Source organism: Mycteria americana, chromosome 7 (genome assembly GCF_035582795.1).
Source record: "Mycteria americana isolate JAX WOST 10 ecotype Jacksonville Zoo and Gardens chromosome 7, USCA_MyAme_1.0, whole genome shotgun sequence".
Taxonomy (NCBI): Eukaryota; Metazoa; Chordata; class Aves; order Ciconiiformes; family Ciconiidae; genus Mycteria; species Mycteria americana.
The window spans coordinates 187,830-211,526 of NC_134371.1; the positions used below are offsets into that span (position 1 = coordinate 187,830).

General features: G+C 42.4%; 1 protein-coding gene across 2 annotated transcripts; it reads left to right on the top strand.

Moving 5' to 3' along the window:
- Positions 1 to 464: 464 nt before the first annotated feature.
- HPS3 (HPS3 biogenesis of lysosomal organelles complex 2 subunit 1) lies at positions 465 to 23,687 on the top strand. Of its 2 annotated transcripts, none has more exons than XM_075506662.1 (17): positions 465 to 1,268; positions 2,056 to 2,550; positions 3,872 to 4,058; positions 6,517 to 6,602; positions 7,800 to 7,992; positions 8,267 to 8,348; positions 10,315 to 10,469; positions 11,924 to 12,032; positions 12,243 to 12,424; positions 12,773 to 12,950; positions 13,576 to 13,806; positions 15,566 to 15,751; positions 16,937 to 17,125; positions 19,458 to 19,565; positions 19,934 to 20,140; positions 21,356 to 21,446; positions 22,603 to 23,687. In XM_075506662.1, the coding sequence occupies exons 1-17, from the start codon at positions 1,046 to 1,048 to the stop codon at positions 22,728 to 22,730; spliced, it is 3,030 nt and encodes a 1,009-aa protein (XP_075362777.1). In that variant the 5' UTR covers positions 465 to 1,045; the 3' UTR covers positions 22,731 to 23,687. The 2 variants fall into 2 exon arrangements, with proteins under 2 accessions (XP_075362777.1, XP_075362778.1); XM_075506663.1 differs by lacking the exon at positions 465 to 1,268 and adding an exon at positions 1,634 to 1,864.
- The last annotated feature ends 10 nt before the right edge of the window (positions 23,688 to 23,697 follow it).

Genomic DNA, 23,697 nt, shown 5'->3' on the forward strand with positions numbered 1-23,697 from the left:
CCATTGGCCTAGTAAAAAAAAAAAAATTCTCATGTCCTTTAACAGTATGTTAAGATGAATATAGCTTTATAGACACTTGGAAACAGTTAAACTGTAGGACACTCAGCTGAGGTAAAAACTGCAGCCCCACTACTTTAATTTTTTTTTAGTCCTGAATCCTGAAAAGGAGAAAAAACTTTAGGGTTTTGTTTGGTTTTGTTTTTTCCCTCCCTACATGTTGTATAAAACCAGGAGGAAGAAAAAGGACTATAGATGCTCGAGATACCCAGTGAATTATTTTCAGAAATACTCGTAACTAGTATCTGTAGAGAGTAATGCGTATGCACAATTTACGGAGTTCTAAATAAATAATTGCTGTCTTTAAAACCAAAAATGCCTTTGTTTTTGCATCCAGGAGCCAGAAGGACCCAGCAGCCCGATGCGTTAGGCACACTGCTGTTGGCGGCAGCCGCTCCAAGGCCGAGCCGTGCGCCGAGCCGCCTGCCTCACCCAGCCCAGGGGAACCAACGCCGACTACCCGCCCCCGACCCACGCCATTCGGCAGCAAGCTCCTGTATTTCTAAGCCGCGGCTCCCAGTGCCGCCTCACGCACTTCGCAGATCGCTTCCCGCTTAGCCTCCCACTCCGGAGCTGCCCCAGGGCACGGAGCTGCGAGCCGCGGACGGCGCCAGACGCTCCGCGAGGGTAGAGGACGCCTGGAAGCGCTAACGTGTCAATGAAGTAACGCTAACGCTACACAGACGTTCGTACGGAGCAACCTGCAACAGGACGAGACGCATCCTGACGGGGAAGACGCCCCCGCGCTCCGCCGCGAGGGAGAGGGGCCCGCCCCGCCTCGCCCGGCGGCACGCCGCGGGCCCGCGCCCCAGGCGGAGGGCGGCTCTGGCAGCTGGGCGCACCGCCCTGCCGGCGGCCGCCGGCTCGGGGAGCGCCGGGCGGCGCACGCTGCGGAAGCGTAGGGCGGCGCGGCGGCTTGTGTCGTCGAGCGCGGCCCCAGGAGGCCGCCAGGCGCTCTCTCCGCTGCTGTGGCGGAGTTTCGGGGACCATGGTGCAGCTTTACAACCTGCACCCCTTCGGGTCGCAGCGAGTAGTGCCCTGCAAGCAAGAGCCGGCGCACTTCTGCTGCGGCCGCGATGTGCTGTTCGTGGCCAGCGCGGCGGCCAGCTGCAGGGTAGAGGTGTTCGCGGTGCGCGACCAGGGCCGCTGCGAGCCCCTGGGCTCCTTCGCCACGCTGGGTCCCGTGCTGCGCATGGCGCACAGCCAGGCAGGTCAGTCCCGTTCGCCGCTGGGTCCGGGAGCGCTCGGCTGGGGAGAGGCCTGCGGGCTGCGCCGGGCGGGGGGGTGGAGGGGGGGGGGGGGGGGGGGCAGGCGGAGGCGCCCGGCCTGCGCCGGCCCGGGGCGGCGGGGGAAGCGCGGGCTCCGCCGGGGCCCGTGGCGGGCTGGCGGCGCCGCGGGGGAGGGCCGCGCCCTCCCTGCCCGCCGCTGCCGGGCGGCTGCCCCGCCGCTGCGGGGGGGCTCGGGCGCGTCTCGTCGGAGCGGGCCGGCTGCCGCGGGCCGGCGCTTGTTGAGGCACGGGCTGGTGTGAGGCGAGTGCGTGGCCAGCACGGTGCTTTTTTTGCCGTCTTCCTCGCCCCGGTTGGAGTCTGTGCTCCTGCCCTTGCTTTTTTTTCTTTTTCAGAGCACGGGGCGGGTGGTCGCTGCAGCTTTTCATGAGTCTGTGACTTTCCCTGGTCTTCAGAGAACAAACCATTTTCTCGATAATGGTTGTTTTGGGGGGATACACCTTGCCTGCAATCACGACTCATAAAAGTGGATTCACTTAGTGTTAGTCTGGACCTAGATCTGCAAGTCCTTTCTTTTAATGGTATGTGAAGTGTGAAAGAAACTGGCACTTTAGATTTCATTAGAGAAAAAATGGTGAAAACTGTTTTGGGACTTTTATGTAAGGGTTGAGAATTTAAGATGTTCTTTGTAATGTACTACAGCAGGTAAAGAGCTTAAAAACTGCATCATCTATTCTTTAATGATATACCAGTACTGCTGCTTTCTTTTAAGGAGACTATCTGGTGACAATTGAAGAAAAAAGCAAAGCAACTTTCCTAAGAGCATATGTGAACTGGAGATGCATGTCTGCAGGGAGTTCTCGTGTTTGTGTTCGGATGGTTGGTCACAAGATGGAAGAGTCATACAGTGAAACCTTGAAAGAGCAGATGTCAATTGTGGAAATGCCACTTTCAGATCCTCCACTGTGCATTTCATGTTGTCCTGTAAATGGAGATCTTCTTGTGGGCTGCAAAAATAAACTGGTCATGTTCTGTTTGAAATATCTGGTCATAAACCAGAATTTGACTGTGTTAGACTTTGAACGCTCCTTAATTTTACACATTGATAACTTCATTCCTGCTGAAGTTGCATTTTGTGCCAGACATATTGCCATAACAACAGAGCTGGATGTTCTAATCCTGAAACTGGAACTGGTCCAGCAAAGTGCAGATGGGACAGAGCAATGTGCACATAGAGTTAGTGCGCTAGAAAAGCCTATGGATGGACGTAAGTACAGAAATTAATTTTTTTTTTGTTTCCAAGGATCTGCTAACTGATTCCTGTTATTCTCAAAGTAGGCTCAGGCAAGGTCATTGCCCTTCAGAAAATATTTCCAGATTGTCTTAGGACTGTCAGCTGAATGTTCTAGTGCATGGAAAGTTGTACCACCTGCAGTTGGAGGTAACACCTGAAACAAATATGCCATCATTCTGCAGACACTTTCAGGATGGTGCAACCTCTACAGACATAGAATTAGGTCCCTGTTTTGGGGTGCCACTGTGGGCCGAATCAAAGCGGTAGTAGTTCAGTGTGCTATGGTCAGAAAAATTATTCCATCAGTGTCACTGCCCAAATAACCGTGTCTCTTCTAAGGGACAAGCGGGAGGGCAAATGGAAGAAGCATCTCATGAACCTTGAAATGGACCATGCATACTGGCTTACAGATTTACGAATGCTTCTGTGGCGATGCATATGCACTTTTGTAACTGTTAGTAGGCTCAGAACCTGCATAAACAAGGTGTCGGCAAATTCTCCTTTTTCAGTCCTTTGTCTTATTCAGGGGCTTGCCTTAGAATCCTAGAAATCCCAGAAATAGATTTACTCAGTAGGTTTCATTCCCATGTATTGCAAGAAATCGATCCATATGTAATCAATTCCCACCTTTCCAAAAGTATCGGATGAACACCAACAAAGCTTAGGAAAAGCCTTCATTTATAATTGAAGAAACTTAAAGCAGAAAAGGATGGTCTTTTAGAAATGGAAACTGTACCTAGAAAAAAATTAAAGGTAAAAAAGACTTGTCAGGTAGGGAAAATATAAACTGGAATGTTCTTCATTGAGTGACGATAGATGTTAACTCGGATAATGGCATCCTGCCCCTAGTTGTTTTTATTAATAAAAAATAAATAGAAAAGTTCAAATTGCTTTCTGAGTGCTGTTAGGATTTGCTTTCCAGAACTTAAGTGAGTTTAAGATAACACAACTTTCTTTTATAGCTGCCTTTTCCTTCTTAAAACCTCTCCAACCAAATGACAACATTTTTTGATGGCCAGCCATTTGCAGCACAGGTTGCCTTGCACTTGCCTTACAATGAACTGTTTACCTGTTCTTTCAGAAATCTTGACTCTCAGATATTCAGACTGTTGAGGCTTAAATGAAGGATTGTTCTCATCTTCTAGCATAGCCGTTTTCAAAATCTCGTGGTTTGAGGAAGCCAATGCTAGCTAGGTAGCTGTAATTGGAGTATTTAACTGATATTGTGTCATATCGTTGTCTTACTGCTAAATGGAATGGTTTGAACAATTAATACAGCATTTTCATTGTTAAGGTGTAAAAGATGAAGGCCCTTCAACACATACTTTGCAGCTTGAATTAGATGAGTTCATCATATGTCAGAAGCCAGTGGAACTGCTTGGGGAAGAAAGTAAGCTATGTGAGGTACCTATCACACTGGAATCCACAGAGTTACCTACAGAAGACACAAAGCGATTTCAAGTACGGTATCTGCTTTTCAGGTATTACAAATGTATTTTCCCCTTTACGTGTTCATTTACTACAAAAAACCAAAATGAGCTGTGGCTCATGTCTTGTTGAAAGAAAAATCCTGGTATTTCGACTTCTGGGGTTTTTATAAGGGTTTTGGGGGGTTTTTTTTGCACTGAGGAAATAACGTGAAACCAAAGAAAGCCCATTTTTTAATAGAGTAGAATATTTCAGTGGGAGGGGTCCTGCAACGATCACCTAGTCCAACTGCCCGACCACTGACAGGGCTGACCAAAAGTTAAAGCATGTTATTAAGGGCATTGTCCAAATGCCTCTTGAACACGGACAGGCACGGGGCATCGGCCACCTCTCCAGGGAGCCTGTTCCAGGGTTTGACCACCCTCTCAGTAAAGAAATGCTTCCTAATGTCCAGTCTAAACCTCCCCTGACGCAGCTTTGAGCCATTCTCACGCGTCCTATCCCTGGATCCCAGGGAGAAGAGCTCAGCACCTCCCTCTCCACGTCCCCTCCTCAGGAAGCTGCAGAGAGCAATGAGGTTGCCCCTCAGCCCCCTTTTCTCAAAACGAGACAAGCCCAGAGTCCTCAGCCGCTCCTCATAGGACACGCCTTCCAGCCCTACCACCAGCTTTGTTGCCCTCCTCTGGATGCATTCAAGTACCTTAACGTCCTTAAATGGTGGGGCCCGGAACTTCACGCAGTACTCAGGGTGAGGCTACACCAACGCTGAATACAGCGGGATAATCACCTCTCTTGACCGGCTGGTTCTGCTGTGTTTGATGCACCCCAGGATGCGGTTTGCCCTCTTGGCTGCCAGGGCACGCTGCTGGCTCCTGTTGAGCCTGGTGTCGACCAGCACCCCCAGATCCCTTTCTGCAGGGCTGCTCTCCAGCCACTCCTCTCCCACTTTATATTTGTGCCTGGCATTACTCTGTCCTAGGTGCAGAATCCAGCACTTGGACTAGTTCCATTTCATGCCGTTGATGATTGTCCAATGCTCCGATCTATCTAGATCCCTCTGCAAGGCCTCTTGTCCTTCAAGAGAGTCAAGAGCACCTCCCCATTTGGTACTGTCAGCAAGCTTGCTAATGGGGCATTCAACTCCTGCATCCAGATCATGGATCAAAATATTGAACGGAACTGGCCCTAGGATTGAGCCCTGAGGAACACCGCTGGTGACCGGTCACCAGCCAATGTAGCCCCATTCACTACAACCCTTTGAGCTCTGCCATCCAGCCAGTTCTTCACCCAGTGCACCGTGAACCCGCTCATCTCATAGTTGAACACCTTTTGGCCTTGCAAATCCTAAGTTTCATTTTATTAGGGGAACGTGACTAGTTGTTAACAGTTAAACTAGAATAGAACTTCGGTAGTTTTGCAGATCTAGTGGTGTTTAATGTCTGCTTTCATCATACATCCTTGTATGCTGTGAAGAGCATGCATGGCAGCTTCTCTTGTGATGTATCAGAAGGGATGGTCTTTTCTCAGCATACTGAATGACAGAATCATTTAGGTTGGAAGGGACCTCCTGAGACCACCTAGACCAATACCCCACCCCCTCCCTTCTCAGGCAGGGTCAGCTAGAACAGGTTTTCCAGGACCCTATCTGAATATCTCCGCAGACGGAGACTCCACAACCTCTCTGGGCAACCTGTTCCAGTGTCTGGCCACCCACAGGTTTTATATTTTCATGGTGAAGTGGCAAACCCAAGTTTTACACACCTCATCCTGGAGCAGCTTGTGTCAAATTCCGTTACTGTTTAGAGAAGCCTACTTTAAAGGATTACACAGGAGACTAATCAGCAGTCCTGTCTGTGTGACGTTAATCAAGGTACTGACTTCTGTTTGTTTATTCTGCGGCTTTCATCAGCTCCAGCTGAAGTGATACTTATTTGGGTACCTCTAAAAAAAAATACTCTCCCTTTCTCCAGCTGGCAAAGGGAGTTTATCAAGTATCTTAAGCACTAAGAAACTATACTTTTTATTTCATTAGTGATCAAAGCCATTAAACTTTTATCCAAAACTGAGGAAGAATGGATGTCACAGTCCAGCAGTGAATTCCAAAGCAAAGCAGGAAAAAGGATGACACATAATAGGAAAGAAAAGTATGATTGGAGATGGCACCATGTTACATATAGCTCAGTTGAATAAAAAGAGAGGGGAAAAAAAGGTTAAATTGAGGTTCATATCAATTGCAACGTGTCTTCCAGTGATCCCAAACTTTGACACATGTCTTGTAGATAAGCAAAGAAAGGATTTTTGGTTGCAAGAACACAAGATAGTTGTCCCTAGCTGTGCCAGATGCTTCTTGGTGTTGCCATGCTAATTACATTAGTAGTAGGAGTGCACATTGGTGTTGAGTTATAAAACATCAGCTATGCCTGTTATAGCTAGTGCTGTTTACTTGTCCAAAGTAGCTCATAATAATTTCTCACTGAGGTCCCATGTTGTTGTTTGGATTTTTTTCTCTAGACGTTTTACACCTGACCAGTCGCCTTTTGGGTTTTGTGAAGAGACAAAGTTGCACTCTGTTCAACTGCTTCCTGTATACCAGACAGGTATATGGATATGCATAGATGCATTATGGCCTGTGTCACAGGAGACCTGGGAAAGGAGGGGGCTTCTTTGTATATTCTGTTTTGTGCACTGTTTCTGTATGATCTGTTTTTAAATTAAGGTCTTTCCTCCCTTTTCAAGGATTTAAACCGAGCTTCAACTAACAAAAAAGTCTTTTAAGTTTTTCCACGTTCTGCATAAACCTTGAACTAAAATATCAATTCACCACGCCAAAAGAGGAGGACTAAATCAGCTTTTATCAGTTCTTTACTGATTAATTTTACATCACAAAACAGTCACTCCTTACATTGTATTAATAAAATTATCCCCAGTGTTATAAGATACTAGGCTGCCTCTCATTAGTCAGCAGTGGAAACCAGAGTAGTAATCCTTAATAAGTATTAACATACAGGTTACCTTTCTGCCAGGCATTAATTAAAACTGCAAGGGATGAGTACAGATTTTAGGGGTTCACTAATACACACTAGCTCAAGCCCCAACAGATCCATGGAAAAATTTAATGCTGTATGTTATCGATCAGCTTTGCTGACTGCTCACCCAGTTTGTGGTTGTCGTCTGTCTGCTAAGTAGCAGAGCCTCATTTAAGTTGCAGCCGACACAAGAGAACGAGCTACTTGCCATTTAACTCCAGCTATGTTATGTTCTCTTGTGATTTACACTCTTTGACAAGAGGATCTGTAGAATCTGAACACAGTCTTTACCTGCCGAAGTGGCTTTATAAATAAATTCTGCCATTCCCAGCCTTTCTTTCCCTTAAGTGAGGACCTGCGTATTGGTGCACTGCGGCTGCAGCTCTGGATGAGCATTCATCCCAGCTCACAACTAGTTGTCTAAGGTCAGGCTGATCATTCAATCCGTGAATGCTTAGTTGTGATGAATCTGCCAGGACTCTCAGATGCTGCTACATCTATGGAATTTCTTCGCTTGGTGGTACATCCACACTTTTGTTAAAAATGCCCCCAGATGAGATAACATGACGTACAAATTTTTGACCTGTGTGCTGATTCGACCTGTACCCCGATCTTTGTATAGTTCTTTTTCTCTTCACTAGCTACTAACAAAACCAGTCTGCAACCTGGGCATGTTTGATAGTATCTTTTAGGCATCAGGCTTGCAAAGGATTTGCCAGGTTTTGATTTATGAGGTATATAAAATGCCTTTCTTATTGTTACATCTAGGAGGTTCTGTGACAGCCCATGAGGAAACTGAGAACAAGAGAGAACTACTGAGTCTCTTTTGCTTTTTCTCTTTACCTCATGTTGGATATCTCTACTCTGTTGGGAAGTTAGTAGAACTGATTTCTACTTACCAATATTCAGAGAAGTCAGAGCAGGCAGTTCTCACTCCACAGTTCCTGCACATCATTACAAGGTACTACGTTTATGATTTTGCTGATAGTATTACTACGTTTCTCTATGCTGCTGCCTCCACCCCCCCCCCACCCCCCCCCCCCCGATACGTCCTTCATAGCCTCCTGGAACTCTCTGAGTAGGCTCATGTAGTAGTGCAGCATGCCCTCCTGCTTAGGCTTCAAGGCCCATTTCTATGAAGGAAAAAGATCTGATTCTCTGTAGTCTTGGCTACTTGATTTTTGGAAGTCTTCATTTTTTTCCATTCATCGTTGCGGTTTCTTCTTTCCCTCTAGTGAGAACCTGCAGTGTTTCACAGTGCGATGCAGTGCAGCAGCAGCTCGTGATGAGGATCCGTATATTGATACGACTGTGAAGGTGCACCTCTTGTTATCTCGCTAAAAGAATGAGGGTAGTAGTATGGCACTTAGTTTCCTTATGTTTCCTTCTGAAATCCTGTTAGTTTCTATTGGCTGAACCAATAAAATAACATCCAAAATTAATATTTTACTTCAGTCTATGGCGTATTGTATTTTAATGGTCTACAAATGTCATAATGAAACAATCTATTATTGTCATGTAAGATTCTAGACCATTAGTAGAATGTTTTCAAAAACATCAAAAGCTATAAAATCACTTACATTTTAAACTAAATTCCATGCTTTCCTGTATAAATCTGAATGAAGGGTGCAGAGTTCTCCCTTATTGCTGATGACCATGTTTCTCTCTCTTAGGTGTCCTTGAAAAACCAGATTTTGTAAGAGGAGCATAGACACTTGAACAAGTCTGCTGTCAGATACTTAGTGCATGTTTTTTTAGGAGGAGGGCTTTTGATCCTTGGAGGTCTAGACTTTTCCCCTGCCTTAAATTGCTTACCAGTAAAAATCTATTGAATTGTAAAGGTTGGGCTATAGATTAATGAAAATACCAGGAAAGATACGCTGAGATGTATTTTAAGTTAGCATTTAAGGATTTCTTTGGAGCATGTAGACAGCAGACATAAAGAAATCATAGGATAGTAGAAGTATTACAAAATTTTCGAGAGCCAAACATGTATTTTCTGCTCTCCACAGAGGTACCGAGATAAAGAATACGAACACGTGACACAATCTATCCTCTCCCTTCTCCAGTCTCAGCTTTCTGTGTTTTCACTGTGGGCTACATTCAGTCCATCGCAATTCCTCCGGTCAGGCAACAGGCTGCCTGCTGCCTCAAGGGCAGGTTTGAGAGGTGTGTGTATAATGGCAGCCTGCAGGCTGCAGTCCCTCATGGGTGTCTGTACTGCAGCTTGCCCTCCGCAGGCTGCAGACCCGCTCTGGCATGGGTCCTCCATGCGCTGCAGTCTCTCCGGGGCATCCCTGCCCTGGTGCGAGTCCTCCACGGGCCACATTCCCTCAGGGGTGTCCCTGCCCTGGTACGGGTCGTCCATTGGCTGCAGTCCCTCTGGGGTGCCCCTACTCTGGTGTGGGTTGCCCACAGGCTACGTTCCCTCAGAGGTGTTCCTGCCCCAGTGTGGAGTTCGAAGTGTGGCGATGATGATGATGGTTATTGTTATTATTTGCTATTATTATTTTTCCTGCTGCTTTTTTACATCAGTTTCCGAGCTGGCTGGTTCTGGCTCTGACTAGCGCAGTGCAGTTTAGAGCCTGCTAGTCACCACTGCAGCCCTCTGCCTCTTTACAAGAAATACTGAGGTTTCTTCAAAAAGCAGGGTACACATATGGTGCTGTGTTGCCTTGCTTCACTGTGTATGTTAATTTGTAAATATGGTATTTTATCTCCTTAAAGCTGTAAATTTAGCATATTTCTGGGCAAATGAGGTTGCGTTTTTCCATTTTTAGTCCAGTATAGACGATATGGTAAGTGTTACCCGAAAGGTGCATATTGAACAAATCAGGGATGCAATACTGGGTATGTAATGTAACAATAGGCAAGCAAATATAGTACTTCTGTCTATAATTGCTTTTTATAAGCAACTGAAATCAAGACTTTTATAACCATGTCAGGCAATCTTTTACAACTTGGCCAAATTAAAATTATTTGGGATTAAGTTTTCCATGTTAGGCATCTCCCTCAGGCTCAGTTATTTTGAGATACACAGCTAAAACTCTGTAGTTCCTTTGAAGAGTGAAATTATTATTTTTTTTACCCATTTTTAAATGATTTATGTCACAGTTTTATGAGTATTTTTATTCTTTCTTAAGTGAAGCACTCAAAGTTAGGAAAGCCAGTGAATGTTTTTAGTGTCAGATCATTGGACAAAGGTTACATTTTTTCTTTTTTTTATTTAAAGACTCAAAGTACATACTAACGGAAATTACAAAACAATCACTTTCCTTTATAGGCTTGTCCACCTGTCGCACTGGATGTCTGCACGTTAAGAATGCAGCTTTTTATAGGACCAAGAGCTATCTGTCATTTCAAAAACCATATAATTCTTTTGACTAAGGCGGACACAGAAGATATTACTGAAAGAAGAAAGCCTACCAGAAGGATGCTGTAAGGATTTGTGTCTTTTGGGGAGATGGTATTTGTAGCTCTGTGTACAATGCTGAATTTGTGGGTGTTGGAGTTGAAGAGAGGTTCCTCTGAGGAAAAACTGTTTGGAAATAATTCCCTAGTTAGTCCATGAGAACAGAAATCAAGCATTTATTTTTTTCAGTTCTACTGTATTAACTGACATGGAAGAAATGAGGGTGGGGTCACAAATGCTTAAAATCAACAAAATAAGTTACTCAAGATTGTAAAAAAACTTAACTTTCATAAGTAATGTTAAAATAACATTACTAAGAATGTATCTGCTACTGATATTTCTCTTGAGAAACAAAAATATGTAGGAGTACTGAAGCTACAGGCTAACAAAATGTGTTGTAGCACAAAATGAAAATGTCTTACCTTTGGCTAAGGGTTCTTTCCAAGAAAAGTTATGAACGTCACTATAGTAATCCATGACAAAAGAAGGATTGGCCTTTGGCCCAAGATGCTCTTGTAGCATGTATGTAGCCAGAAGCATTTGTGACTTTTTTTCTATTTCTGTGAGAACTGCTCTTCCCATTCTTTTTTGAGGGCTTTTCATAAAACAGCTAAACAGCTATTCTAAAACAGCTATTCAGAAATCACATTTAAGTGTGTGATTATGCAAGTATTTCAGTTCAAGTTCATTAACAAAAGTGGGACAGCTATAGTTGATTGAAGAGTCAGTTGAACCAGTATTTTTTAAAGCCTAGAACAGACATTACTCAGGAGAAGATGAGGATAAGCCCATCAAGGAGAATGGTACTTCAAAATGCTGTAGTTTTCTGTGTATAAAGCACAGTTTCTTCTGCCAGTTGTGTTGTTTCAAAGATTATAGTTGGCATTTGAGGAAGATACACTTTTTGCCCTCTGTAAAGAACATAAGTTGAACAAATACTAGTCTGCTTAACGCCATCATTTGAAAATAAAGATGTAAATATCCCAGAACAGTTAAAACCAAAACCCCCAAAAACAGAACAAAAAGACTCTGTGTTTTCCTACAGTGTTTTAACCTTAGGGCATTACAGACGTAGCCAATGTGTTAGAGTAAAAGCATTCAAATATTTTTTTACGCCATGTCTTGGGAAACGCTTTAATAGAGCTACAGGGGCAAACATGCAGTCAGTCCTTACAGAAAGTAAGTAAACATCTTAGCTGATTTGAATTACTTAACTTCATGTAAGTATCTGATACTGCCTGGTGTTAAGCCTGGGAGTAGATATAGTAGATAGTTTTGATGATGTTCTTGGTGTATGAACATGCCTATCCCCATTTTGATATTAGCCATTATGACTTAAATTCACAACTTAACTCTCAAGCATTTACTAGCCTGCAAAGATACCTATTTATGCATTTAAATTATCAAGTGAGTGGGGGTTTTTTTGGCTGCACAGTGTTTATTTGGACACTGACAACTCAACTCTTTTCCTTCTCTCTAGTTCCAGAAAGGCTGACAGCATCAAATCCAGAACAAATTCTGAGTCAGAGCCTGGTTGGAATTTATATATTATAAACACAGTTTCAACCATTCAGCTTTACAGAGAAATGGTATTGCCCAATTCCTGCTTTTCTTGTTTGGTGACTAAAAAGAAGTACTGTTAATTAATCTCTGATGCATGTCATTGCTGAGTATAATGTAATGTATTTCTCATGAATATCCCATAATCCTATTTCAAGTGGCTGCTGCCCTCATTAGAATTGCTCCTGTATATTCTTAATTTTTGCCCACAGCCTAAGTATATCCTGTGTCTGTTCTAGGTAGATTATAGTAGAACTTATGAAAATGTAAAAACTGAGAGTTGTATCCATCTTCTAAGTGAGGCTCACTTACTGGTCAGAGCAGCTATGATGGACCCTAGTTTCCTTAAATCTGACGAGAAAGAAGAACTTCTAAGAGCATTCAGAGAAAGTTGTGCCTTCTTAGGAGACTGCTACAGCAGGTATGTTTTAGATGTCAAAGTGATATAGGTGAGCTTTTGTTTCCAGTAATGTAACCTTTAAAACAAAAATCCATCATTCTTTGCTCTTTACATTACTATTGCATGTATAATACAGATCTTTACATTCTACGAAAACACCTTAATCTAGTCATCTCTTCGGTATCTAGTTGTCTTTACTGTCATTGAACACAGAATACAACATTACGTTGAATATGAGCTATGTATTTGCAGATACTGTGTGTCTGCAACTTTGTTTGATATATTATTTTAGTTCTTACAAGCAGTGATGGCAAAAGTGTTGCCCTTAGTTGTGGTGTTCTTTTTTTCCTTCCTCTCTGTTGCCTTCAGGTTTGACACAAAGGATTACCACCTTGCTTTGCCGTACTACAGAATGTCAGGTTTATCCATGACTGAAGTTTTAAAGAGACTAGTTTCAGAAGGGGATGAAATACAGGCATATGAGAGAGGATTTATATTTTACTTAACTCACTCTCTTAATGAAGACTTAAATGAAGAATTAAGTAAGGTAGAAACAAATATTTTTTTTCCTTCATCTATTGATTTAGTTCTGATGTTAAGAACTGTATCAAATTTTAATTAAATTCCCTCTGAAAATGCTGAGCTGCTTATTTAGTTTTACAGTTGTTCTTTTTCACATGGTTTTTATTTTCCCATTTTTGTTGACAAAATAGCAAGCAGCACCTGTGATGCTTTGGGCTGCTTTCAAGCAACATATTACGTGTTTGGCTATCATGATGCGTGTTGCTAACGATCTGGTTCCCACTTGCACACAGAGACACTTCCGTTTTAGGAAAGCTCTGCCTCAAATTTCTTTCATTTCCCATTTCTGTAACAAAAGAAACCGTTTCTTTGAACATTGCCGCATTGTACAGGTTGGTGAAACCAATTCACTGTGGTGGTGGATGTTCTCCTAGCGCCCCAGAATATGGGTTGAATCACTGCTGGTTAGAGAACCTTTTCTTTTACCAGTAGGGAGGAAAGAGGCAGGAAAGGCACTGTGATTTGATAGCTAAGCTGAACTTGTCTGTTTTATTAAAAACCAAAACCAAAAACCCACAATACTTTCATATGCCATAGAATACTGTATATCTGTAAAGGTCTAAACTGTCAAATGGCTTTTATTTTAATAGGAATCTGCAAATAAAGTTCTCCAAATATTCTATCTTGCTGACCCTGTGCAGCTGCCTCATATCCTCTGCAGCCCCTGCATGAGAAACGTATGTCCTTTGACAGCTGTGAAGTATCTTCAGAAGGTAGAAAAGATTATGCCATCAGTGGTCCTGACACTTACTAAGGCTTTCATGGCTCTGAAAATGGGAGACCTGACGCTGTACGAACATGAGATGGACTCCTATAAGGAGGTAAAGTATGCTGAAAGCATGAGCTATTCACGCTTTGCAAAGCCCAAGTCAGTAGGTTTGGCTTGTAGTTGTGTTTTACAGTAAAAGAAACTTTCAGTCACTCCTCTTCCTCCTCATACGCTGTATAGGCTCCACTGAATGTCTGCAATAACAGTAGAATTGAGGGCTGGCATACACTGGGACTGTACTGTTTACCCTGCAGGTAGGGTAGTCTTATCTTGGCAAAGCCTTACCAAATAAGCAAAAGTTTTGAAGCTGTTAATTATTGAGAAATTAAATGCTGTTTACTGGGGTGTAACAAGCTCTGCAGAGCCAGTGCTCTTCAACAGTATGGCAGGGTTGTATAGTAGCATTTTTACATGCCTCCACCTGTAATTAATGTGATATGCCCGTGGAAACACCATCTGTATGCAAACAGCCCTTATAAAATCGCTCTTGAAGCGGAATGTCCATGGTGCACACAAACTAAAGTTTCTGTATACAATTTCCCATCTTTCTTATGTGGAATCAAAGCACTTAACCCTTATTAAGGTCAGATCAGAACCTACTTCAGTGCTATCAAAGTAAGAATTCCACAGCAATGGGGGAAAAATGTTAGTGAAGCAGTCTCCTGCCATAGATGTTCACGTGTGGTTTTAGACTGAGACCAGTCTGTAAATTCTTGTTAAGGTTGATCAGGACTGTGGAATATTCAAAGGTGACAGAGCTTGAAATACAGACTCTTGCTGAGGGTGAGGTATTGGAGGTCTAAAAATTTCTAAAATAAACTGATAGCTGTTCCAAAGTTAGATACCGTGCTTCGGTAGGAGGAGTCCTGGAGAGCTTTCACAGTTAGCAGTTTTTGAATTGCAAGGTGGGAACTGTGGAGAGCTGTTTCAGCAATGATATTCAGCACCACATGCTTTCTAACCATTTGCAGCACGATCAAGTGAAATTGCCATGTTGTGAGCAAACATACACATTCCACTGCGTGGGTGTTATTTAGAGAATAAGGTGGCTGGGGTTTGGGTGTTGGGGTTGTTTTTTTTGTTTTTTGTTTTTTTTTTTTTCTTTTTAATCTGACCTACTAAAAAAAGTTCTATTGCCTCTCACTTTTAAAAAGCATTTTGTTGCAAAGTATTAAAAATAACACTTTCAGGAAGATAAAGAAAGGAAAGGTAGTTTGTATGCATAGTGGGGTGAAATCTGAATTTTATTCCGAGGTCTGCCTTATATTTCCTGTGTAATTTATTTAATCTGCTTAGGCATCATTTCCCCACTGTCTTTAAAGTGGAAATAGTATCTTGTCATGCTTACCTTCAAAAGCACTCAGATATCCAGAAACAACTTACTGTTGCACATAGTGCAGCACATTTTGATCATTGTTTCAGGGGTATTTTCAAAATAAAAATCATACTTTAGCAAAGTAGTCTATTGAAATTTCAGCCAGTGACTTTTCAAAACACCATGTATGTTGAAAGCCTTGCATTTCATAGGGAAATCTGTCTTTCTTATGTGCACGGTAACTCCAGATTTCAGCAGCATGTCACTTTCAGTGTTCAGGCAGATAGCCTGCTGCTCAGGAGTCACTGCTCTGGCACGCGGGTTGGAGCTCGGTCTCTGGAGAGCTGTTCTATAAATTGTAGAAAGGATTTATTTCCTTCCCCTGACTTCATTTCATCTGTCTAAAATTCACTGCCTGAGGAAGTACTGAGTTTGCTGAGTTGAATCATATGTGGATTGACTTCTTTACCTGATTTATATCTGACTATGTTTGTAGACAATACTGGCTTGTGGCTTCATTGGGCAACCAAAACTCTTGAGACAGCGTAAGGAAGGAATTGTTATTCCAACTGAGTTTGCTGTTCACCTGAAGGAGATGCAGCCTGGTTTACTGGTGGCTGCCGCTGTGGCTTTACATGAGAACAGTAAAATTGAACTGGAAGAAGCAGATACCTTTTTCAAGGTTGGCCTGTGATCATTTTTTGCTTCTGTTTTTCTCATAGTGATGTTGTTATGGGTAAGCAAAGTAGCCTCGGTTGCTCCACTCACATTTCAGCATTTCTTCAGAAAGAGGGAGATGAAGGTTGGATATATTCCAGTCGTGACAGATGACTACAGAGTCAGAAACTGGACCTTCTGGAAAGAAATACTGGTTAAATCAAGCAAAAAAAAAATTCCATTAAGTTCTTTGTTTTCACCCTGTCATTTGAATGGAGAATACCCTGATCTCAGAGATCTTTCAATGGCTTCCTAGTAATTTGGCTTTCTAACGCTACTGAAATTTAACAGAATTTAGATAAATCACTTCCATAAGCTCCTTTTGAAGAAATCATTAGGATTGAAACATACTTCTAAAGAATCAGACTTAAAATATGAAGGTATATAATGTTCTTATGTTCTGTATAAATTTCTGAAAGAAGAGTGGTTCTCTGCAGCTTGTGAGAAGAAAGATAAATAGAATAGTTTTTATGGTGTCACTGAAGTTTTCTTTAATTAGATTGGGAATAGACAAACCTTTTTTCTTATCTCTACAATGAAGGACATTGTTTGGATTGAAACCATGTATTCTTTGATGTAGGTATGTTGCAGTCTTATATCTGTTACTGTGAAAGACCTGTATCAGAAATACCACGTCATGAAACTCAAATTAGAACAAGTGTTGTTGTTTAAAGCCGGATGGAAGCCAAGTAAATGTCCTTTTCACTGACACACCAGACCTTAAAGGGGTGGGACCCCTTGTGGGTCCTACCATTATACCCAGCTGAGCTACACAGCATCTCTTTATCATGGCCTTTAGATTCTTCTTTCAAAGACACCTGCTTGGCTATTGGCATATATAAAATCCTCCAAATTAGCAGTCTGTAAATACTTGCTGACAGTGTGCTGACATTCTGGCAGTGGGGTAAATCTTGAAGAAGAAATCATGTCTGTTGGTTAGAATTGATGACCTTAAAATAATTCCATGAACTTTTTACTTTGCCTAGCACTGTATTATGTAGAATCACATCCAATAGAAATACATCAAGATAAAAAAGGAACCAAAATTCTGCTTCTAGTAAAAGTGTTCCTCCTGTCTCTCCTGACTTCTGCTACTAATAATTACCATAGTCTGTGCTAACTTGCTGTCTTCTAACGTTTTTGTTCCTAGATGTTGTGTAGTAACAGTGAAAACACTGTTCCTCAGCTCTTGGTGGATTTCTGGGAAGCTCTTCTTGTAGCATGCTCTCAGGAAGAAATACTTCAGGAGCTTTTATTGAGGATCACTTCTCAGTATGTTTGGAGAATATCAAAGAAGCAACTTCCTGAGACTAAGCCATTGAAAACAACAGAGGATCTGGTAAGTATACCGCTCAGAGGAAGTTTTATGAGTGCATTGTCCCTCCAAAGTCTATCCAAATACTATCCTTAGTATCTTAATTCTGGACAGTTTCTATTTTAAAAGAAGCAAAACTGAAAGCAAATAAGGTAGTGTGCAGTTACCAAATAGGTATTGCTGGCTCTGGGGAGTCCTACTTTTTGGGGACATTTGCAAATGTCATGAGGTTGTGCAGGGAGAAAATTAGAAGGGCCAAAGCCCAACCAGAACTTAATCTGGCTACTGCCATATAAAACAATACAAAAATGTTTCTATAAATACATTAGCAACAAAAGGAGGGCTAAGGAGAATCTCCATCCTTTATTGGATGTGGGGGAAAACATAGTGACAAAGGATGAGGAGAAGGCTGAAGTACTTAATGCCTTCTTTGCCTCAGTCTTTGACAGTAAGATCAGTTGTTCTCCAGGTACCCAGCCCCCTGACAGGGACAGGGAGCAGAATAAAGCCCCCATCATCCAAGGGGAGATGGTTAGCAACCTGCTACACCACTTAGACACACACAAGTCTATGGGGCCGGATGGGATCCACCCAAGGGTACTGAGGGAGCTGGCAGAAGCACTCACCAAGCCACTTTCAATCCTTTATCAGCAGCCCTGGCTCACCGGGGAGGTCCCAGTTGACTGGAGGTTAGCAAATGTGATGCCAACCTACAAGAAGGGCCGGAAGGAGGACCCGGGGAACTACAGGCCTGTCAGCCTGGCCTCGGTGCTGGGGAGGGTTATGGAGCAGATCATCTTGAGTGCCATTACGCGGCACTTGCAGGACAACCAGGTGATGAAGCCCAGTCAGCACGGGTTTATGAAAGGCAGGTCCTGCTTGACCAACCTGATCTCCTTCTATGACAAGGTGACCTGCCTAGTGGATGAGGGAAAGGCTGTGGATGTTGTCTATCTAGACTTCAGTAAAGCCTTTGACACGGTTTCCCACAGCATTCTCCTGGAGAAACTGGCTGCTCATGGCTTGGACGGGCGTATGCTTTGCTGGGTAAAAAACTGGCTGGACGGCCAGGCCCAAAGAGTGGTGGTGAATGGAGTTAACTCCAGTTGGCGGCCGGTCACAAGTGGTGTTCCCCAGGGCTCAGTACTGGGGCCAGTTCTGTTTAACTGGGGGACCTGGACAGGCTGGATCGATGGGCTGGGGCCAATTGTATGGGGTTCAACAAGGCCAAGTGCCAGGTCCTGCACTTGGGCCACAGCAACCCCATGCAACGCTACAGGCTTGGGGAAGAGTGGCTGGAAAGCTGCCCGGCAGAAGAGGACCTGGGGGTGTTGGTCGACAGCCGCCTGAATATGAGCCAGCAGTGTGCTCAGGTGGCCAAGAAAGCCAATGGCATCCTGGCTTGTATCAGAAATAATGTGGCCAGCAGGAGTAGGGCAGTGATCGTCCCCCTGTACTAAGCACTGGTGAGGCCGCACCTCGAATGCTGTGTTCAGTGTTGGGCCCCTCGCTACAAGAGAGACATTGAGGGGCTGGAGCGTGTCCAGAGAAGGGCAACGGAGCTGGGGAAGGGTCTGGAGCACAAGGCTGATGGGGAGCGGCTGAGGGACCTGGGGTTGTTGAGCCTGGAGAAGACGAGGCTGAGGAAGAAGAGGAGGCTGAGGAGAAGAGGATCGCTCTCTACAACTGCCTGAAAGGAGGCTGTAGAGAGGTGGGGTCGGTCTCTTCTCCCAGGTAACAAGAGATAGGACGAGAGGAAATGGCCTCAGGTTGCACCAGGGGAGGTTTAGACTGGATATTAGGAAAAATTTCTTCACCCAAAGGGTTGTCCAGCATTGGAACAGGCTGCCCAGCGAAGCGGTTGAGTCGCCATCCCTGGAGGTATTTAAAAGACGTGTGGATGAGGTGCTTAGGGACATGGTGTAGTGGTGGTCTTGGCAGTGTTAAGTTTATGGTTGGACTTGATGATCTTAAGGTCTTTTCCAGCCTAAACGATTCTATGATTCTAAATACTTCCAACAGGAGTCTCAGCTCTGGACAGAAGTAAGGGCTAAAATGAAACAATGAGGGTTTGTCAGGTGGAGTGTTTGCAATTTTACAAAGCTGACTAAATGAGAAAAAAATGTGTGAATGATGAATTTTAAAGGATTCTGAATGGGAAATCTGAAATACAGAATGAAATAGAAGTTTCCAGTTTATTTGTTACTAAATTGAATGAACCAGAAGAAAAAAGTAGCTGCTATTCTAAATTATGCTATTTGAGAATAAAATTTTCTTCACTTGTGGTGGGGTTTCACATAGAACTATCACTAACAGAAGTATTTCTTTTATTGTGACTCGATTCTTTCTTGTATAGATAAACTCCTGTAATCACTTTGGGTTGATTTTCCCGTGGGTAACTTCCATAATGTCAGTGGGATCTCCATCTGATAAAGATTACCATGAAGATATCTCAAAACTACAGGTATGAAACCCTTAACTCTTACTGTTTACAGCTTAGATCCATTCTGCAAATGTTCATGTATGTCTGAACAACTTTCTCTAGCGGACTCCCCTTCTCCTCCCCCCCCCCCCCAGTTATCCAAGTCGAACTAAAAGGCCCATTGAAATGGTAGAAGAAAAAAACTACTGAAAAGATACGTCGATAGCAATGATATTTATATTTGCAGTCCACTCTAAACCTGCTTTCTCAGTTTTCAGTAATATTTATTAAAGGAAATATTATTTCAAAATTATTCCAATAAGTAAGGGCTTCTGCTCTAAGGTTATGGTTAGCATTTTTTTGCAAAGTTTGTCTTAAATCCAAACAATACTTTTTCTTCTTGTCTTCAGTCTCTTTTATGTAGTCAGTCGATCAATATAGCTTCAGCTCTGCCTGTTTTGGAGCCTCTGACAGAGGCCGGCAATGTCGGCCTCACCATCCGTGTTCTCTGCAATACCCGTCTAGGCAAGTATGAGGAAGCCATTGACCAGCTTCTCAAGAGGTGTCCTGATGCAGCTGTGTTATATGCTCAGCACGAGCTGAAAGGTGACCATCGGGTGAGCTACTTTTGTTAAAAGTTGTTCAGTATTTTTTGTTTGGTTTTGTTTCTAAATAAAATGCTGTTGTGTACAGATGGACTCTGGATGGATCAAGTAGCCCAGCTTTCAGACAAAGTAAATTGCTTAGCTTGCTTTGAACCTCTTGTTTGGCATTTAAATTCCATAACTCAGTCCCCACTAATTTTAATGGAATATTTGTTTTCCCAGTTTCTTCTGTGACTTCGTGTATGCATTTTAGTAAATTTAAAGCACAGTCTTTTCAGATGGCAGAGTGCCTCAGAAAAGGGAGAGTAATATATTCTTTTTCCACTGTAAATGAAACACTAGCTAGTTTCTCACTAATCGGTGTTCTAAATGGTTTGACAGTGTTGTATAACATGAAATTTTAGAGATAAGATCACTGTTAAGAAATCATGGTCCTTCAGATAAAAATCACACTTAAATATGTTCTTCCTGTGTTGTAGTGACATCTTCTGACCTTAGAACATCAGAATGGTACTAGTACACTAGTGGAAAGATGATGTTCTTTATGTCCCATTTTTCCCCTTAGGGCTCTATACAGTTTTAATTTTGGAACTGATTTTTATTCCAGTGTTCCAGGAGTGCAGGAGTTTACTTCTATTGCCCATCACAGCTACTCAATTAATTGTACACAGTTTTGCTGGCCAGAGTCAGCAAAGGTGATCCTCTATCAGCTGGATGTACTGGAACTCTGTTCAGAACCAGATTTGTGCTTTTTATTCATATCTGTAAATAGTTTCTTTGATTGTTTCCATGTTAGTTATAGAGTTGAATTCACTACAACAGCTGTTGGAAGTAGACAGATTAGGTCAGGAGACAGTGTTCTTACAGTAATGCTATTCACCACTTTGCATGGAGCTGTTTGGAGGGAAAAAACCTTAATTTTCTGACTGCGTCAGTCTTGCTAATTATGTGACTTTTTTCTCTTATAAACTTTTATCTATAGAGGCACTAGGGGGCACTGTGTAAAAATTTTCAAGTATAAAAAGATTGCACTGAAAACTGAAAATACAACACGTGCAAAAACACTGCATTTCAAAGCATTATATAAATGAATTATCGAGTTCATCATAACCTGCCTGCATTTGTACATGTCTGAGCTTAGTTCAGTGTATCTTTAGCAGGTCTTTCATACTCTTTAATTGCAGTCCTTGTTAATTTACACTTTTGCTGTGGGTTTTTGTGGATTAGGCTGTGTGGTGGAACAAGCTGCTTCCTGAACTTTGCAAGAGAACCAGACTTACTGGAAAGGACTGCCCTGTTCTTATTTCATCACTGAAAGGTAAATCAATCGATTGCAACTCAACTCCAGAAGCCTTTGTACAGCATCTGACATTTCTAAATACTGTTCAGGCTAAGGACTACTGATGTGATTAATTTGGAAAAAAAAGGGGGACCTTTTTCTATGGTTAAAGCCAATACAGCTCAGCAGCCTTTCTAGTCATTCTAGCACAGGATTCTGCAACGTATAAAAACCATGGCATGTATTTTTATTGAAAGCAGTTAAATTGGGGGAATCGTATTGTTTCTAATAGGTCAAGAATAGACACCATTAAAAAAACTTACTAAATAGAACTAATAGATAGTAATTGTTTTTTTTTCTAGGCTAAGTGACTATATGGTTCTAAGCAACGACAGCTAAGAGGCTACTATTTATAACCCAGTGGGCGTTTAAGTGTGTATTGATGATTAAGTCATAGACTGAAGAAACCACAATGTGTTGCTACTAGGAGTAGATAAACCAATTCTGGTAGTTGCTGTAGTCCCATTGTTACATGTTTGTAGGAAGTCAATAATATTGTGTATAGCTGAGGGGCCAGTGTATTTGTTTTGACAGAACAAGAAGATTGAATAAAGCACATATATTTTTAAAAAACACCAGTGTAATGCCTGAGGGCAGGAAAACAGCATCATGAGGTTGCAGTGTGCAGCAGGGGTTGCCATGCTCTATCATAAAGTTCTAGTTTCTAGTGCTCGGGTTTTGGGGTTTTTTGCAACATTGTTTTCAGGCAGTAACTGTGCTGCAATCGCTTAAGAACATAGTGTTAAGCAGCTTGGTCTGAGAAGCTGCTTGCAGAACATCCCATTTTACAGATAGTGCTGAGTTAGAGTACCAGTATAGATTTCTAGGGCTTCCTTTGCATTTGATACAAGACATGTGAAGTACTAGATCAGACTTCCGTAAGCATTAGTGCCACATGTAGACCCGATGAGTCAAGTTAGAGGTATGGTTTTAATCTAAGCCATAATTTCAGTTTACTTTTGAGATTTCCTATAGTTGTATTTGTTCCCAGAGGGGTGTGTCTCAAATTTCATTCCAGTTGCAGTATTTAGATAATTTGATGACTTCAGTTAGTAATGACATTGTTAATGTTTTTTCATTTCTTTGTTCTAAAACCAAAATACCTAAACAAGATTTTCTCCTCTGCTCTGAGCAGAAACTTTATCAGTTGTTGCGACGGAACTAGAACTAAGGGATTTCCTCAGTCTTCTACCAGAGGATGGAACTGCAGCATTTTTCCTGCCACATCTTCTTCACTGCAGCCAGAGGAAGCTGCTGACCTAAAACAGTGAAAGTCTACAATGCACTCAAATACAAAGAATGTGCTGGAATAAAAAAGTAAATGAAACAAACAGTAGAACTACATATAAGATACTGTGGGACTCCCCTCACATAAATCATCTTATTTCTCATTTGAAACCTTATGACAACTATTGAATGACAGCTATTGTCTGAGGCAAAGCATCTGTTTGGAAGTTAATACTATTACACTCTGACAAAGGTCAGCAAACCAGAATTCCTGCCAGGTAGAACGGAATGGTGGGTGGACTGGTAAAAACATAACTATTCAACTCTTAGGCAGGATCACTCATCTTCTCAGTGAGGGTGAACTTATGGCCAAAGCACCTAGAAAATACAGATTGTATGGTACAATTGGACATACAGTGTAAAGCAGAGAGTCAGTCTTAATTCTGTGTTTGTAAGTTAGTTAGTTAGTTAGTCACTGACCCAGGGAGGAGTTAAGCTCAGGCATGTATCTAACTATGAGTAAAAGTAAGTGCCTTACTCTTCCAAGTGGAATTGGGCCCTACTTCATTTTGCAACACAGACATTCCCTTGGAATTCCAGCTGGCAAAACCAGTCAGCTGCTCTGATATCTTAATTACATTCCCAGGGGAGTGTTACACTGAAAATGTTTGCATTTAGCAATTTGAAAAAAAAGGCCATAAATCAAAGAGAAACAGAAGTGTTCCCAAGGGGAGTGGAAGATACAGACTACCGCTTGCTTGCTGGTTTTTTGTTTTCTTTCTTCTCCTGTTGTACTCAGTCAGTATACAAGTATTTGAAGTATCGCTAGAGCACAAATCCAGCTGAAAACTGTTATTTCTTCTAGGTTTTTTGGTAAGCGTCTCAGGTACTTGTACATGTATGTACTGATGTTTGTCTCTCTTTTGGGCAGAAAACATCCTTCTGTTCCTTCAGCTGGAATTCAGTCATAATAAACTGTCACAATGTTTATGACCTTCTTATG